General features: G+C 40.8%; 1 protein-coding gene across 1 annotated transcript in view; it reads right to left on the reverse strand.

The window, feature by feature from the left end:
• Window positions 1–19,389, reverse strand: part of si:dkey-247m21.3 (5-hydroxytryptamine receptor 4) — a 90,587-nt gene that overhangs the window by 30,704 nt on the left and 40,494 nt on the right. The window contains 3 exon segments of the mRNA XM_064307913.1: window positions 9,327–9,774; window positions 9,777–9,882; window positions 17,050–17,203. Of these exon segments, the coding sequence (XP_064163983.1) occupies window positions 9,327–9,774; window positions 9,777–9,882; window positions 17,050–17,203 (708 nt within the window).

Genomic DNA, 19,389 nt, shown 5'->3' on the forward strand with positions numbered 1-19,389 from the left:
CAGACGTATTTTTATGTATCTGAGTGATTAGTAGGATATTTATTCATAAATATTTCAATGAATTTTGTGTAATCTTTAAATAATTAATTCACTCCATGTCTGCTGAGCAGTCTGGAACAAAATGGCTCAGTGCTAACAAATGTGCATTACCAAAATTGTGCAGAATTTTCAAATACTTTAAGACTCATTATTATAGAAATTTCAGATCATTCTGGGCTATGAAGTGCTACTGTATGATCAAGCCAACAATATATAATTATAATGTTAAGTACTGACTTTGGTTACAGAGCAGCACAAAACAACCTTTTAAAGTATACAGTTGTTTCCTGTCAAATCTATAGCCATAGCAGTCATGCTTGTCATGCTAGAACATTCTGAGACTTCTAATGTAGTGCACCTACCACTTTAGAAGTTTGGCCCTGTATTTTCTTTCAAAACTCGAAATGGGCAGTGTGTGTATGAATGAATGGATTAATTAATTAATTAATGATTGCATTTATAAAGCACTTTTCCAAGTGCTTTACAGTGATGAGTGGGAACTCACCTCACTCACCACCAATGTGTACCACCCACCTGGGTGATGCACGGCAGCCATTTTGCGCCAGAACGCTCACCACACATTAGCTAAGGGTGCGCAGCGGCTGCTTTTGAAGCAAGTCTCCTGTGTGAGAATTCAAAGACAAAGACAACACCTTGCATACCGGCATGAACAACTACTGCCATACAGCCCATGTGGGCTGTTACTTTGCATGTAAATGCCACACTTCTCGCCTGGAGGGGGGTCATCCAGCCCACTCACTGAGAATCTGCTAGCCAGCAGGATGCCATCCCATAATATCATATTACATTTTGTTTGAACTACCCTCGAAATTTCAGAGGTTGCCCCGTAAAACAGGTTTTCTTTCAAAATGGGGAGCCGCAAGCTACAGTATGTTACAGTCATCAAAATGTATAATTGTAAGCTGTAAACGTTTGTGGTTGAGATACCCACATGACATTTCAACCAATGAAAAGACAATTTTCAACAGAGTGGGTCTTCAATAGGGCCCAGAGTATGCTGTGGGGTCGCTGAATATTCTAGACAAATTAGATCAAATTGGAGCACTTCAACCACACACAGGCGTGAGCCTTCACATCACACAGAAGACTCATGCACAGGAACGGGCAGTGTTTCACACACGTGTATATGAAATATGCACCTGCATGTACGTATTTCATATGCAATACTCTCCTCTTTTTTTGTATGGTTTCTATTTCTGTGGTACTTGCAAAGCAACCTACACCGCCACCATTTTGATGATAGTATACAGATGCACTTATTTGGGAGGCTATCACCCATCCCTGGGTGGTCTTCTTTGTGAACAGCATTTCCTGCAGCAGCAAAGTATAACGTGTTTGACACACACAGACTCCCGCTTTTCAACCGCCTCCCTTCATCGCATAGTTATATAGTTTATGTCTGAATCACCTTGGATACACCTGAACTGAACTGAAGTGACTGGTCTAAAAATACTGCTTATATCCGGACAAAGTGGGCAAAGTTTATGGCTCTGAACTGCACTGCAGGCTCACAGTGGAGAGGCATCAGTCTGGCACACGAGGCTGGCATCCAGTCTACACGCAGGAGAGGGCAGGAGCTGTCCTGGCAAAGCCACGGCAAACAATAATCCATCAGGTTAAAATGTGTTTTTTTTTCAGCGTCGGGGCAATCGCACGGGGGTGTGGAACACGGCGTGGGGCAGCAGCTCCGGCGGACCCACAGATGTATGTTAATGGGACAGATGGAGCAGAGGCGAACACGATGAGTGGAAACATACAAATCAACCGCGGGGCAACCCAAGCCGAGCAGGATCGAGACCAGATGCGTCTGCTGCTGCTACGGCACGAATTTGAACATTTTTCTTCCCAAACAGGGTTAACTTTGGTGATCATGAAGCTCTCCCAACTTTGTGTCTCAAGATAAAAAAAACATAGTTCCTTTAAATTTATTTGTAAATTAAAGTCAAGGACAACTGCCGATGGGATGTTCTCATCAAGCATTCCTGTACTCATATATCCCTTGTAGACACACGCAGCTGTTGTTACATTTTAAACCATGTCCAGCTAGTTCTACTGTCCAGGCTTAGAGAAGCACAATGTGTTTTTCCTCAAAACAAATCAGGCACTGAAACAACTGGGGAAAGCTGGGACTCTTACACACAGCTTCAACAGACCGTACACAAAGGCACACATAAAAAAGACAGAAGAAAAAATCAGGATGCAGAACAGACATGCAATTAATACCATGGAGCAACTGCCAGCTGCGTTATAAAAGTATAAAATGTCTGTATAAAAAAATACTGCCATACAAGGTCTCAGTCATTTAAATGAAAACTGGACAATGCTGTAGAAAGTCTCAGGAATTTGTATAAAAACCACAATGCTGTGTAAAATCTCAGACATTTGTAAACAAACTGTAAACTGCGGTAGGAAATAAATGTGTTAATCTCAGAGAATGAGGTTCCACACTTGTTCAAGGACCTTTCAAAAGTCATTCAGATGAAAGTGTACTGGAATTTTTGATACTGAGATCCTGTCTTTCTTTAATATCTTATTTCTCTCTGTTTTTTTCTTTCTGAATGAAGTGGAAAAATATTTAAGGGGGGCAGACTGTCTGATTTCCTTTTATATAAAAAATGAGACTGATCTGAGACCAACTCATTGCAGGTTGTTATGGAAACAGTCATTTTAATTGTCAACTGTTTTGATGTGGACTGTGTAGTCTTTACTTAGTAACATATGACTTTTTAAAAACGAAAAGTAATTTATATCTAAGGCATTTTAGCAGACCTTATTTTCAAAGTGACTTAAAAAGCTTTCATGATTTTTTGTACGCAATCCATTTATACAGCTGGGTATTTGTTAAAGCAATTTAGCTTAGGTCCTGTACCTCGCTCAAGAGTACAACAGCATTTGCCCCACCTCAGGATCAAACATACAACCTTGAAGATGCAAACACAGTTTCCTAACCATTTCACTACACTGTCACCGCTTAGTAAGCATTCTTATGGCATCGGCTAAGATGCTAAGAGTCTCTACTTTATTCACTCTGAAGACAAAGGCGATCAGTAAAGACACAACGCTTTAGTTTCCTAATGCATCAGAGTAACATGGAATGTCCGAGTCTTTTGCAGAGCGGTATACATCATTTTACAGCTTACAGCATTCTGTGATATAAAACAAATTAATACATCAGTTATTGCACAAGAACCGCCTGGAATGACTCACTGGCTGCTTCTATTTGAGGTGCTGTAATCAGATCCTGAGGAGAAACCCATCTGCTTCATCTCTCTGCTGCGTTTAAAGATGTGGCAGTTAGGGTGTCTAATAGTGTTTGTTTTTCTCCTTCCTGTATTACGCTGAAAGGCTTAATACATATAGTATAGAATATAGCATAATACATACAGCCACAACGTTATACAGTAACATATGTATGTATATGTATGTTTTAGTTGAATAAAAAGGAAACACACAGAGTTGACATTGTTAACCCTTGTGCTCTGTTTAACCTATTTATGAGTACCTGTGGGACAGTTAGCCTGGGTCAAATATATCCAGGATATTATCAGGATTTTAAAGCAATACAGAAATTACATTTATGCAAACAGACTCTATATATTATCTCTGTCTCAATTCCAAACAATATAAGCAATGTATGTGGTTAATGGCTGCTATTTGCCTCTGCTAGATCACATTTAAAATTGGAGGTGTCTTTCATTTGTGATAAAGATGTAATTTACATAAAACCTCCACTATAATGAAGAAGGGCATAAATCATTTGGACCACAGTCCAGATTATTAATCCTTCAAATAAACACACTTCAAATGACAAAGGAAAAAACAATAAAACAAACATACACCCACAAATAAAAACACGAACAGACTTCTTTTCCATTTGGTAGCAGAGGCCACAGAGAAAATAGCTCCACTATGTTCAGATATAATTAATATATGTCAAATAGATTACAGTGTCAGCCGTATGAGCAATGAAAAAGAATGAACAACAACACAAGTAAATGTTATTTTTGGCAACTCTGCCAACAGTGCCAGTCATTTTCAGTACAAATGGAAATCTCTAATGATGGGTTTTTTCCTTGGGGGGGGGGGGGGTATTTTGTGATGTCATTAGTATTTCTGTAAAGCTGTGAGAGCAGTGAACATACAGGCAGCTATCACTCACAGCACTTTAAAACAGACTAAATTCAAATCAGGTGAGAAAAATGGTTGCTGTATAATTGGTAAACTGCCTGATGATATGTCACATGATCTTCATGTCACATGACATATGTGCTCTTCATATGTCACATGATCACTTGTACTCGATTCCCATTGGCCCTTCAAGAGCATATTTCATACCATTTAATGCTCTCACCACTTAACTTTCCTTACAAATAACCATTTTGCTATTGTGGTAATAAGTGTTTTCTTTTATTGTTGAAACTGTTTTATTGACTTTATTCTGCTTTATTTATTTTATGCACACTTTAATAGTGCATTTTGTGTTCCTTGCAAATACAGTTAGTATTATTCCACCATTATTACAAAATATAACCAAAATAGGAAACACCATTACTGTATCAATGCAAATTATATTATTTATTATAACTATTATTATGTCTGACTTTAAAGTCAGAACTAAGAATTCTGACTTTATTCTCAGAATTCTGACTTTAATCTCAGAATTCTGACTTTAAAGTCAGAACTCAAAAAGAATTTCACGTGGCCCTAATCCTCTTCCATACAAACCTCATAAATACATTTACAAATTTTTTTTTACATTTTTAGACATGTGGTTTGAAAGCTTGGATAAGTTTTCCACAGCCCCCTGGCTGCGTAAATACATAGCTGTTGCCATGGCAATGTTCACATGTCCAGAACTCAAAATTCAACTACAATTTTAGATGTGTGTCCAGAGCTTAATAAATGTTAATAAAATAGACATGGGGAGATTTATGTGCCTGGGAAACTCAATATCTAATTTTAGTCATGAGTTTCAGTGCTGTTGAGCAAAATTGCAACAATATTAATAATGTCTTTTTTAATGGGTAAAAAAGTATTGATCACAGGTTAGAGCAGGAGAGTGCCAGTTTACTGAGGAGCTCTATAGCCGTCTTTACTGTCTTGCATGAATATATTTGTGCCAGTATGATCCGGGCTGATGATGCCAGACAATAACAAATCTGGCCACAGTAAAATATTTTAGTACCCCTAGTTTTAGTGAATATAAAACCATGGCTTCATACTACAGGGCTCTGGCATGCCACACATGCACTAAAATGTTCAGCGTTAATCTACTCTTACAGAGTGATACACAGTATACATGACATTTCATTTCATACATTTCAAATTCTGTTAGGACTTAAATGAACACAGATTGTTTCAATGAACAGCAATGCTGAGGTGACTCTATCTTGACTAATGCAGTGGACACCCTGATTCCCATTGCTCCATTCCATATCTTCTGCCTACACAGCCCCCCCCCCCCTACTTTCCTTTCCACATATTCATTCTAGTGAAAAAGGATGACCAATGGCCGGGGTATTATGGTCTGACCATTGCACTTCTCATTCATCGCTCCTTTGGATGTTGGTGATTTATGAATCTAGACCTTTCCCATTTAAAGAGTCTCTGGATAAGAGCATCAGCTAAATGCCCAAAATGTTACTCCGGTTGAATAAAAGCAGCAGCGACTGCAACGGCTATATTTCTCAGCTAGTTTCGTTTGTTTGCCCCTTTCAGTCGATACTCTATTTCTCCATCAAATAAGCCCTTGGAGAAAAACAAAAAGCAGTTTTGTAAAACCTCCCATACCTTTTCCAAACTGCTTGTTTTAAATTTAAAAGTGGCTGGACACATCGTCCGTGAAAGGGCAGGGATGAGTACAATGGCCTTTAAAAATACGACTTATAAAGCAAAGAAGAAAAATGTTGCACACAAAACGGTAGCACGAAAGATTCGTATTTATGATTGATACACAGAATATTACATAACCTAGTAGAAAAAAAAAGAATGAAATGTCTGGTGTATTTTTTTATACCATGATTTTTTTCAAAAATAGCTCCTTTTTTTCCACCTATATATGACTATATGGTACTGTGTATGCATATACACAAAGATGATCATTTATGTGTACATATATACTGTATATTCTCACACACAAGCGCAATACACACACACACACACACGCACATGCATGCACACACACACACACACGCACACACACGCACGTGCATGCACACACACACACACACACACACATGCATGCACACACACACGCACACACACTGCTGATTTTGTGTTCTGTTGAAAACGTGAACATGGTGTATAAAAACAATCCCATGATTCGCATGCTCTACCAACATAAATAGCTTAGTACCAAAAACATGCATACAGGCTAGAGAAGAGTGGCAGTAGCATAGCATAACGGTTAGGGAAAGGGCCTGTAACTCCAAGACTGTGGGTTCAAATCACAGCTGGACTGCTGTGCTGTTACTGTTCCCTTGAGGAAGGTACAGTACTAACCTGAATTGCTTCGGTAAAATACCCAGCGGCATAAATGGACTGTGAGTAAAAATGCAATCTCTGTAAGTCTGAGTGTGTGCTAAACAATGTTGTGTAATGAAAAGAGGAGAAAAGCAGGAAAGGAAGAGAGAGAGGTCAGGCTAGGAATCCAAACAGGCGCAGGGACAAAAATCAACTAAAATTCTTGGTAAATAAAACTCGTTGCTTTATGAAGAAATTTTTGTTTCTTCAGTGGAAGGGAAGATTTAATGGAAAAGATTTTTTCCTTTTTAATTGCTGCACGTGTCCATGTTTGAGTTGTAGTTCTATGTTTATACTGAAGACATGAAATAATAAAACATAACAAAAAAGATTTGAAAAATGCAGTGAGCACATTCCAAACACCTTACAGTTTTAAAGACGTATTTAATCATAATACCATATTTTAATATCTTCCATAACACTGGTGTTGTCTAAGCAGGGAATCAGTAAGTGTGGTTGTACAGAACTATGGAAACAATGATTGTGTACTTGCTAGATAAACAGTGACCATTTCCTCAGCGTGAAAAGCTATGCACCTTGTCACTGAACTGATTTATAATATAATGGTTTTCTATAGACAAAGTGGATGTGGAACACTTCCAGCTGGCCACCAAGGCTGTTTATGAATCCAACCCACCACACAGCAGTTAAAAAATGAAAATGCCATTTCTCCACTGGCAGAGTACACAAGTATAATTCCCTGACCTCCGCTTGTGGAGTATAGACACAGCGCAATCCATTCTAGTAGCGAAATGGAAACAGAGGAGAGCCACCATTTTGTTATTAACACAAAGCAATATTTCAAGCAATGGGCTTCCAGCTGAACATACACAATGAAAGAGCTACACCACTCTGAACCAATCAACTTTTAAATCAATGATTTCCTCTCTTGTTCATGTCATTACATTTGCAGCAGCTATGTCAGCATTACAGCGCAATGTATTTGCAAGTCTTCATGCTGGATTATAATGGTTTTGTCAGACATGTTACTAAAATATTGCACACTTACAAAAATAAACTGTCACTGGTAAGTAGAACCGCTCTGCTAAGGTGAAATGCGATTTTACCCCATAGATACATTAAAAAACATTATTTTTTACAATGATATTATTCACACAATATCCAAAACATTAAATTTTATACTAGCATAACATCATTATTATTTATGTGATTCATATAAATAAAATGTAGTAGACATAGAAGAAACTGGTTTAGGACCACAGCTTCAGTTAAAGACTTGAAACCATGCTGAACCGAAAAAAAAAAAAAACTCAACCCTTGTTTGGTAATTCTGACCTCAATCACAAATTTATCTTTCTCTCTAAAACAGAATCAGATCCAAGCAGGCCACAGTGTCTTCTGGTTCTTAGTGTGTTTCAGAAATTAACTGCTTAATTTTAGTCACTGATTAGCCCTCCTGTTATGTTGCGGGTCAAATTGACCCTTTTTAAAGTTTGAAAATCTAGGAAAAATACTTAAAATTATTTTTTCAGTATGAAACTTCTTCTACTGGCCTTAATTATTGTAACCCAAACACATTTTTAAATGAAAATGTTTCATTTCAGTATTTGCAACCCCCCTGTATAGGGATTGACCGGGCAACATTTTGCTGTACACAAAAATGACAGAACATGAGGTACTAAAAAAGTCCACTAAATTAGCTGCCGAATAAAAGGAAACTACAAGAACCAACAGACGCTGCAATCCTCTTGGGGCATCATTTATAAAAAAGGTCTCACGATCATATTTGATCTTATCCAGTGACCTACGTCAATAATCGCAACAAAAGCAGTCATTTAAAAAACCTGTACATGGAAGCAGCTCCATCCCAGGTTTCGCAATCGTCTCACACACATCACCTGCTATTGCAGACCGGAGAGGCACACATGAGCTCTCGTGGTGGGCCTGCCGCATACAGTACATGCTTCAGTATGCTTTTCCCCAGGAGCTTCCTGTCGGTCGCTGTTCTATTCTGCTGCCCCACTTCATTAGCGGCTATGACAGGCTGCCAAGCAACAAGCTCTCTTTTACAGCTAAGTAATGCCGCTATTGAAGCTACTGAAAAAAGCATGCCATGCCTCTGTCTTCCATCTCATCGAGCAGTGTGTCAATCTCTTCTTTGGTAAAGTTTGTCTTTCTTTAAGTGTTTTTATATTTGACACTTTATGTGTCAAAGGTCTTCACTGTGCATATTTATAAGACAATCAATGTTAAGCAAACTCATTGTAAAAGCACATTCACATGCGTTCTAATTGAAGTTCAGGAGTGAACTACAGGTGCGTAACACACAGGCCTTGCTACATTAAGTGAGTATATGCAACTCTATTCAATCATAGATCTCTCTATGAATCAGGCTCAAGTGCAACTTGACATTAAGATCACATCAAAGATAAAGTACAAAACAGTGCACTCCTCCAGAACCAGAGTTAAACCTGGAGACATTGGGCCCCTCCAGGACTGGAATTGAACCTGCAGACACTGAAGCCCTTCAGGACAGGAGTTAAACCTGCATACAATGCGCCCCTCCAGTACTGGAGCTAAACCTGCTGGCACTGCAGCCCTACACGACTGGAGTTAAACCTACAGACACTGTGGCCCTCCAGGACTGGTGTTCAACCTGCAGGCAGTGCAGCCCTCCAGGACTGGAGTTACACCCGCAGACACTGCAGCCCTCCTGGACTGGAGTTTGATATTACTGCTCTGAACAAAACCAGAAGCTATGGAAAACATGAGGAGATTCTCACCTGAGGGCGATGGAGGTGCCGTTAACGGAGGCAGAGTAGGGCCGGGAGAAGCTGCCGTGGTGGGTGTAGCGGTCGTCCCCGCAGCACAGGATCATGAGGAAGGCGCGGCGGAAGGCGCGGTTCAGGAAGGCGTACAGGAAGGGGTTGAGCCCCGAGTTGATGTATCCCAGCCACAGCCAGGCGGTCCACACCTGCCAGGGCACTCTGTAGCGGATGAAGGGGTCCACCACGTTGGTGACGAAGAAGGGCGCCCAGCACAGGCAGAAGCAGCCCATGATGACCGCCAACGTCTTCGCCGCCTTGGTCTCGATCTTCATGCGGCTCGACCCCTGGTGGTCCTGGCCGAAGTAGCTGTCGGGCGCCGACCCCGCCCGCTGAAGGGTCCCGATCTGCCGGGCGTGCTCCATGGCCGTCACGTAGATGCGCTGGTAAGCCAGGACCATGAGCCCCAGGGGACGTAGAAGGCCACTGCAGAACATATGAGAGCGTACGGACGGTTCACCAGGAACACACAGTTTGTCTCGTTGGCTACACCACTGAACTTCCTCTCTTCAATCTGTCAAAAAAACAAACCCAGGACACAAACCATCATTGATCACTGTTACCCAGAAGACACCTTAAATACTTCAGTTTAGCTGAACACAACATACAGCATTCTTCAAATATACAGATGGCAATTTGGAGTCATACAGTAGCTCCAGCACTGAACTCCTCACAAGATGGCTGATGGTTCAGATCCCTGAAGAGAAAGTTATACTGTAATCTTATCCAGATCACATGAATTCAAAAAACTGTGAATGGGAAAAATAAAATAGGGATGGATAAAAAAAAATGTGAATGGACAAATAAACCGTGAATTGGCAATATGGAAAAATGAAGAAACAACCTCATTCTTGAAATTGCAATTAAAATAGTATTGTCCTCACCGTCAATGCCGTAATTACGTTGCTTCATAGATGTTTGCTTGGCACAGTGAAATGACATGTGAACACTGCCTCCTACACATCTAATTTACATATTGATGTAAACAGAACAACCTCGTTTCAAAGCGGTTGACATAAGGGGCATGTATACAGTACGCCACTAGATCATTTATGTCAGTAATTGTGGAGATCTCGATCCAGGTGCTGCATTTAGCAACACCTACATTTTAAACAGTGACAGCAAACCTATTTTCTGACAGTAGAAGGTTCAGCAAAATTGGGAGTAAGGGCTCAATGAATAATGGCTGCTTTTGAGATGTCTAAGGGAGGTGTCAGGACATTAGTGTGCGCTCCAGTTGACTGGCTTCCAACCTCCCAGAGAAAGCATGTGCCCCTGACGTGTTACATAATAACAGTACATGTCAACAGCTACTTACATCCACAAATTGATGTGCTGCACCCTCACTAGACGTTTAAGACCATAGTCTTCGATGCGTAGGGTCGATACCTGCTTGTGTTAGCGCTCCATCTTATGACTTCATTTGTGTTATAACACATATGAACTTCCTTGTGTTTCATAACACATCAGGAAGTTTACTTCGACCCCCCAGCAGAGTGTTCATAGATTTTTCCCATGTAGTATGCTAAAAACTGTGGCATTCCAGGTAACAACCCTGGGAGGGACAGAATAGCTGGACACAGGGATATGTGGCAACCCACCCATTGAATTTGGATTCAAATATTCAACAGCACAATTAAACCAATTGCTCTTAATTGTACCTCAAAAACTCTTGTTTGGACCATTGGCATACAACTATTAAAACTGAAAGCAAAGTGGAATGCTACTGGGCCCTAAACAGAAAATATAAATGGGCAGAATATCTATTCACCGTTAAAAATTCAAAATAGAGGGAGGTCCTGACCAAATATCGTGTCAGTGACCACAGCCTGGCACAGGAAAACCTGGCTAGCCAGGGACAACAGGCTGTGTGATCAGTGCACAAGTAATCAGGTAGAGACAGAGATTCCTTTCTTTTTGTATTATTCATATAATGATCAACATAGGGAGGAATTCTCTAAAAATATATGTGGTTTCCATGTTTCTGTGTCTTACATGTGTTGCTTTGGCAATATGACTGTTTGCAATTATGCCAATAAAGCAAATTGAAATTGAAATTGAGAGAGAGTGAGAAAGAGAGAGAGAGAGAGAGAGAGAGAGAGAAGATGTGGCCCCAGATTGCCCCAATTACCTCTGCTGGACAGACCGAGACTTGTACCCCTCCAAGGGGTTCACATGAGTTTGCCACTGTAGGCAGTTTTGGGCAGGTGAGAATGTTAAAACTGGAAATCACTGCCAGGGCACTGTTATGTTAGTAACAATTTAAGCTATATTATGAAACAGGAGGATGTTTAAGAGTGTTAATGCACCTTAAGGAAGTAAGAGTGTTGACATGTGTAAGTGGCCTGCCTGCCTTGGTTTAAGTGTAGTAAGCCTTTAAATGACAGTAAGTGATTAAGGACTTAGGTATTTAACTTTTAAAAATAGTTTAATTTGGGTGTAATCTGATCAGACAAAAGTGAATGTTATGTCCAAATATTTAGCCCACAAAAGTTAGCTGGCTAACTGCTTTATCCTACTTTGTAAAAAAAATAAACCCACATGATGATCTTCTTCATTGATTTATCGATTACATAATTTGGTAATTATAAATATTCTGAAATATGTTGCACTGTGAAGTTCATAATTTTGAACTTCACAGGCAAAAATTATCATTTTGCCAGGGCAGACTAACACAACCTATCCAAGATAACAGACATGTTCATACCAGTAAATTAATTTGTTGCTATGCCTGCCATGTACCAGAAGGTGTCAACGTGGAGCTAAAGGTTCAGGTCGCTAATAGCATTGAACCTATTTGGAGTCAATTGGTTCAAATGCACCATTGTTTCAAACTGGGTGATTTTCCCTATCATTCCTTTTTATAAAACAACAATATGGACACAGATATATAATCAGCATACTGTTTAAAATGGTTTCTGGAGTCCTGGAGTTTTAAAACTAGAAATATAACCAAATAGATGAATACATACATACCAGTGACTGATAGTAGATAGGACAAGATAAAACAGTCAAAGGTTTTTATGATGGGTGACGTGACCAGAACAATAGATGTTTTATACCAGGCAGAAACAGTGCACTGCTCCAGTAATTAACTGACAATGTCCATGAATACAGGGGATAGCAGGTCTGCACAGCACTTTAATGTGGCAAGCAATACGCCGGCTGGTCCAAGGTGCTTCTCTGCTTATGGAATAATCTGCTCACATCTCGTTCAGTGATAATGAGTTGAGAAGTGGGGTTGAGGGTGGGGGAGGGAGGGCTTTTTCAGTAAGTGGCTGAGCGAAGTGGATGGCAGGGGGTGGGAAGGGTGGGGGGGTGTATAGTTGAATTTGATTTCCTATGTGATTCAAATTTGCTGTAAAAAAAAATTGGTTCAGCTCCTTTGGAAACAGGGGGTCTTCTGCTGAGTGGGATGATTTTCTTCTATAATTTGTGATGTTTAAATGACTTTTCCAGACAGCTGAGCAGTTATTGGCAGAAAAATTCTCTTCAAGTTTGTCTTTATAATGTCTTTTGGCAGCCCCCATCCCTTTGTTCAGCTGGTATTTGACTGACCCATAGCTGTCCTTATGTCTGCTCTTAAAGGACCTCAATTTGTTGGAGCGGATCAAGAGTCTTCACACTTTTGTGTATCATCCCCAAACTGACAGGCTGATCGAGTGCTTCAACCAGTGCAAGCTCTGGAGGGTAATCACTGCAGATGGCTCCAACTAGGACCAGCTTTTATCCTACATGCTTTTTGCTGAGCAGGAGGTACCCTAGGCATCCATTGGACTTCTGTATGAGTGGCATCCCTGTGGACTCCTCTACCTAGCCAAAGAGACCAAGGAAGAACAACCATCACCGCATCAGATTGTGATCGAACATGTCCAGCAAATGAGGAGCCACATCAAGGAAGTGATGTAATTAGTGCGGAAGAAGCTCAGCATGTTCAGCAGCATACCAATAACCATCCAGTCCAATCCCATGTGTTCCAGCCAGATGAGTGAGATTTGCTAGTGCCTACCACCAACAATTTTTTTGCTTCTTGGCAGGGATCCTATACCAGCCTGGCAGAACAAGGTTGCAGTAGCTGTTTCAACAATAAACCTGCATAAAGTGGGTTGAGGGTCCCAAGGCTTTTGAGGCATGGGGAAAACCCATCATGGAGGAGGTCAAAAAAGGTTGTTAGCCCTGGGAATTACTGCAGCCCATAGTCCAGCCACATCATAATGGTGCCAGGCCCGATGGCTCCCTGCAATGTCTTCAAGTGGCTGAACATGGTGTCGGGAGATTGAAGCCAACCAAATGCCCTGAGCAGACACTGGGGCGAGTCACATTTCATAACCACACTTGACCTTACTCAGGGTTATTGGCAGGTTCTGCTCAGCTAGGCAGACTGATAGAAAAGGGAATTCTCCACCCCTATTGACCAGTACCAGTACTGTGTCCTTTAAGTTAAGTTGCATGGGTCCCTTTTCACATGCCTGCACCTGATTGACATATTGTAGTACTCCAACTTCTGAACAATGTTCCTGGAAGACAAAGTTATCTACTCTGCCACCTGGGAGGAACACCCAGAACACATGTTCAAGATACTCATGACCCTTAGATGAGCAGGTTTCACTGCTAGCCCCAAAAAAATCCTACATCACCAAGAATGAGACAGAGTACCAGCTACTCCATTGCTTGGGGCCTACTCAAACCTCAAGGGGAAGACAGTTGCCACAGTCTGTGATTGGCCCCAGCCCACCACTACGAAGCAGGTATTTCTGTTCCTGGGTTTAGCCAAGTACTATCATCATTTTATCCTTAACTTCCCCTCCACAGCTGCACCTCTGTCAAACCTCACCAGGAAGGGGCAGCTGGAATGGAGACAATGAGAGGAGGCCACATTCAAGCAACTAACGAGTCCCCTGTCCTTTATGCAGGCATTCATCATGTACACTGATGCATCAGAGACATGGCTGGGAGCGGTTGCTTCCTAGGTGTTCGGTTCGGAGGAACATCCCATCATCTTCCTGAACCACAAGCTCCAGACCTGTGAGTCATGGCTTGTGGCAGTGGAGAGGGGCCCTGGGCCAGTAAGAATGCACTCTCCTTTCTCCAGTACTACCTGCTGAAACAGAGGTTCACCCTGGTGACGGGCCATGCCCCTCTGCTGTGGAAGGCTCGGGAAAAGGACAACAGTGGCAGGTTAACTTGTTGGGTCTTCTTGTTTCAGGTGTTCACATTTCAGGTGCTGTACTGCCCAGCGCTCAATATGGCAATGCAGATGCACTATTCCAACACTCACTGTGGACCTTTTCCCCACTTGATGGAAAAGTGACTCTATGGGGGGGGGGTGGCTTTGGTGCAAGGATCAGAATCCCCATCCCTGCCAGCATATGGAAGTGCATACTCCTGCTGTCACTTTCCACCGCTGAGGAATTCAGCACCCTGGACAGTGCTTGTGGGACCAGGAGCCAGTTCAGCACCCCTACTCGCCCACACTCAAGCCTGGACAGCTCCCCAAGGGCCAAATATTAAATCAGGCAGCCAATTTGGGAGACAGATGGGAAGCTGAAGCCCATTCATATAATTGGCTGCCTTCTTGCAAATGGTCCTTGGTTTCCTACACTGGCAGTTCTTTTTCTCCATAACTTTCTAACCTCTGAATTCTTTTCCAATACAGAGAGTGAAGCCAACTGACCCAATGGCCAAGACAGGACACTAGCAATGCTGCTACCCTTACCCTCACTTCTCTGCCTTTGTTGCCCCAGCTTTTCCGCCTGTCTTTTGTTAATAAATGTAGTTTTTCGCCACTCTGACTCGAACTTATAACTCAAAAACAGATCTTAGTGTCAAGTGATCTCCAGATGTACAAATAAAGTAAAAGGCTAGTTTTGTACACATCTATTGTAAGTTGACCAAACAACAATTCAACAGTATCTGAAAACTTGCCTATTACTTTACAGGGGATTCAATCTAATTTGGCACACAAATAATGCTACACAAATAATAATGACTAACGAAAGGACACAGTGAGCCACAGTCGAGACTGGTTGGATGACTAGCAAATAGACCTCTTCAATATTTCTTGGAATAACTAGCTCAATTAATAGAATTGGCCCATTTAAAAATATATTTTTTTAAATTAAAGTAACGTGCATATTGAAATCGTTTTTATTTTTCTGCTATAATTTAAGCAGGCTATGTCATTGTACACAGACAAATGTTAACCCTCCTGTTATGTTGCGGGTCAAATTGACCCTTTTTAAAGTTTGAAAATCTAGGAAAAATACTTAAAATTATTTTTTCAGTATGAAACTTCTTCTACTGGCCTTAATTAGTGTAATCAACATTTTAAATGAAAATGGTTCATTTCATGTATTTGCAAACCCCCCCTGTATGGGGATTGACCCGGGAACATTTTTGCTGTACCTAAAAAATGAACAGAACAGGAGGGTTAAGACAGATTCAAGACAGAACAAATATTTAGCAAAGGCTCACCGTCATCTGTGTCGTCAAGCAATTCTAGCATTGCATGACTCAGCTTGTAGTGATTAATAATTTCTCTCTCGGTTCCACTCTCTTACACATTTAACATATTTGGGGTGTCTTTGTCTTGTAACTACAACAGTTTCCATGGCCATTGATAAGTTTAATCATTGCATGGCTTTTAAATAGACTGCACCAATTTACCGCCAAGTTTTGGCTCGTCTTAAAAACCCATGTTTACTGAGAGTGGTAATTTTCCAACATTGTGAATCAGACACCTGATTTGCATTAAAATGAGTCATTCTAGGGGCTGATGGGTGGCTCATCCGGTTAAGGCATTCTCCCCTGTGAATTCCTCCACAAGATTTGCAAGTAGTTGAACTGAATTGTTATAACATACAGTAGGGTTTTGCCTCCCTACCCACACCATGTGTGGGGTCTCAAACACAGTATAGACCGCCCCTATGTGTGGGTTTCTAAAACGCAGTATAGGGCCCCCCTGTGTAAGGGGTTCTCAACCCCACCCCCCCATATGTGAGGTTCTCAAGCTCAGTCCCCAATCAGTTTGCAGGTTTGAGTAATTGCCATCTGCTTTGTCTTCGTAGTTCAGTTTCAGAGACCAGATGTTCACACTTTTGGAAATTAAGTTCACCTGTCAGTCCATAATTTAATAAGTTAAATGTAACTTCTTTCTAAAGGGGATCATTTGTCATATAGCACATTGCAGAAAATGAAATCATTAACTGATCTGACTGATTAAAAGTCCTGGAGTGTTAATATAGGAAATGCATTATTCATGCCGCACAGCAACTATTTCTGACACAATGTGACTTTAATCCTTAGAAGTGTCTAATCGTCAACAATTAACAGTTTGCAATCACGGTTGGAATGAAATCAGCTTGCACAGTGGGTCCCCAGTTTGAAAACTCCTGTAGTACATTACAGTGATTATCACACTTTCACAGTTGTGGTCTAATGATGAAAGAACATACCCTTTACACTATTGGAAGAAATTCAAGCTTTTAAACCGGAGAAAGATGGCAATGGTCACAATTTGCATCTAATCTCTGCCATTTCCTTCCTTGTGTGCAATGCATAGAGCATTTCACACAACAAAAACATACATGATATACTGAAATAAAACAGAATAAAGCTAATACACTTTCAAAAAAACTAATACAGCTAAAATAATTACAAAACTGTCAAGGGCTTTACTTACTAAGTCCTCGATGCCGATGGCATTCCAGCTTTGCATTATGGGAAGGAAAGAGATGAAAGATGGTATGACCCAGCATCCTCCCAGCATCAGAGCCACTCTTACAGGAGTCATCTTGTTCCTGTATACCAGGGGTTGGCAGCAGATCGCATAGTACCTGTACCAAACAACCACAACAGTGAAGAGTGAGTCTGGAGTGAAGAGTAAAGAGTGAGTCTGGAGTGAAGAGTAAAGTGTGAGTCTGGAGTGAAGAGTAAACAGTGAGCCTGGAGTGAACAGTAAAGAGTGAGTCTGGAGTGAAGAGTAAAGAGTGGGTCTGGAGTGAAGAGTAAAGAGTGAGTCTGGAGTGAAGAGTGAAGAGTGAGTCTGGAGTGAAGAGTAAAGAGTGAGTCTGGAGTGAAGAGAAAACAGTGAGTCTGGAGTGAAGAGTAAAGAGTGGATCACGAGTGAACAGTAAAAAGTTGGTATGGAGTGAACAGTAAAGACTGGGTCTGAAGTGAACAGTAAAGAGTGAGTCTGGAGTGAACAGTCTACTAAAAGTGGAACAGACACACATGAAAATGAACTAAAATCAAACTAAATTGGAAAGTGGGATTGAAAATGAAATAGAAATAAAAACTAAATTAAAAAATCATAATAACCGCGATCAAGAATGAGCAGTAAGGCTGCACATCCCAGGCTGTATATAACATCATCCTTCGCCAACGTCCCTTGCTCACGAGGGCATCACCCACCATGTTGAATTTGCCCTAATAATGTCCCAATAAGCGAGCACTACTGGCTTGTCGTCACCTCCAATGCCTCCATCATGTGTAGGTTCTGCCATCATATTTTTTTAAAATCTTTCTACTTTTGAAAAAATGTTAAACTTTAAACTGTATCATGGAAAGCTGTGTATGCAAAACTTAAAGCAGATTTATTTTACTTGAGCTGGAGACACAGGAGTGCAGGGTGTTCTTAGGAAACTACCTCACTTGTATTTCAGCAGTATTCAGATTTGAGTTCAGCTCAGGAGGTGTTTAGATCATTGCATTTCAGCAATAAAATACAAAAAAGGGCTCTTCCTCCTGAGCAAATATATACAACAGGGTGTGAATTGAAGGGCTGTTGAATTGTTTTTTCCTGTTTAAGGTGCTTAACACATATGTCAGATTGACCAAGAACCCAGATTTTCACATTACAAGTGTGAGTTTAATACAAAAAGGAATCTAGCCAACTTTTGCTCTTAAATGGGTCTGGCACTGAGGAAGACACCGTTCTGAGACAGAGAAGAGAAGCTATAACTTAAACGATACCAGAATGGTTGAGAATTTTTATTTTTAATAAACAGCACAGTAAATGAAAAAGCAAACCATTCTGCAAATCGAACAGGAGCTTAGGACAGACATAATCATGTTGCTGCAAATGTGCAAAAACACAAACACAAATCGGGACAAAGAGTCAGACAGCCTGTCTCTGAGCAGACTGCCACCCACCACTCCTTCTTTATAACACTGGAGGGGGGAGATCCATTTGGTCCGTAATGTCAGGGTCAGGTTTGAGGACATCCCCATTGGTTTGTAGTCAGTGGTGGCCAGTACCAGTGGTAATGAGTGTGTATGAAGTGTACAGTAAAGAGTGAGTTTGGAGTGTACAGTAATGAGTGTATTTAGAGTGTACAGTAAAGAGTGAGTTTGGAGTGTACAGTAATGAGTGTGTATGAAGTGTACAGTAAAGAGTGTGTTTGGAGTGTACAGTAATGAGTGAGTTTGGAGTGTACAGTAATGAGTGTGTTTGAAGTGTACAGTAATGAGTGAGTTTGGAGTGTACAGTAAAGAGTGTGTTTGGAGTGTACAGTAATGAGTGTGTTTGGAGTGTACAGTAATGAGTGTGTTTGAAGTATACAGTAAAGAGTGTGTTTGGAGTGTACAGTAATGAGTGTGTTTGGAGTGTACAGTAATGAGTGAGTTTGGAATGTACAGCAATGAGTATGTTTGGAGTGTACAGTAATGAGTGAGTTTGGAGTGTACAGTAATGAGTGTGTTCGGAGAGTACAGTAATGAGTGAGTTTTGAGTGTACAGTAATGAGTTAGGAGTGTACAGCAAAGAGTAAGTTTGGAGTGTATTGTTAATAATAAGACTAAAAAAATGTATCAGTAGTAATCATACCCATTGAGTATTCAAGTCCATGCTAGAAACAGTGCTGAATAGTCACTAGTAGGTCAATGATGAACCTAGGTGGGCTGAAGGGTTCTCATCATTGTGTATTAGTATAATCTTGTTCTATATGTGGGCTGAATAGCCTGTTCTCATCATTATGTATTATTATAATCTTGCTTTGTAGATGGGGTGAATGACCCATTC

Source organism: Anguilla rostrata, chromosome 14, assembly GCF_018555375.3.
Source record: "Anguilla rostrata isolate EN2019 chromosome 14, ASM1855537v3, whole genome shotgun sequence".
NCBI classification, from domain to species: Eukaryota; Metazoa; Chordata; class Actinopteri; order Anguilliformes; family Anguillidae; genus Anguilla; species Anguilla rostrata.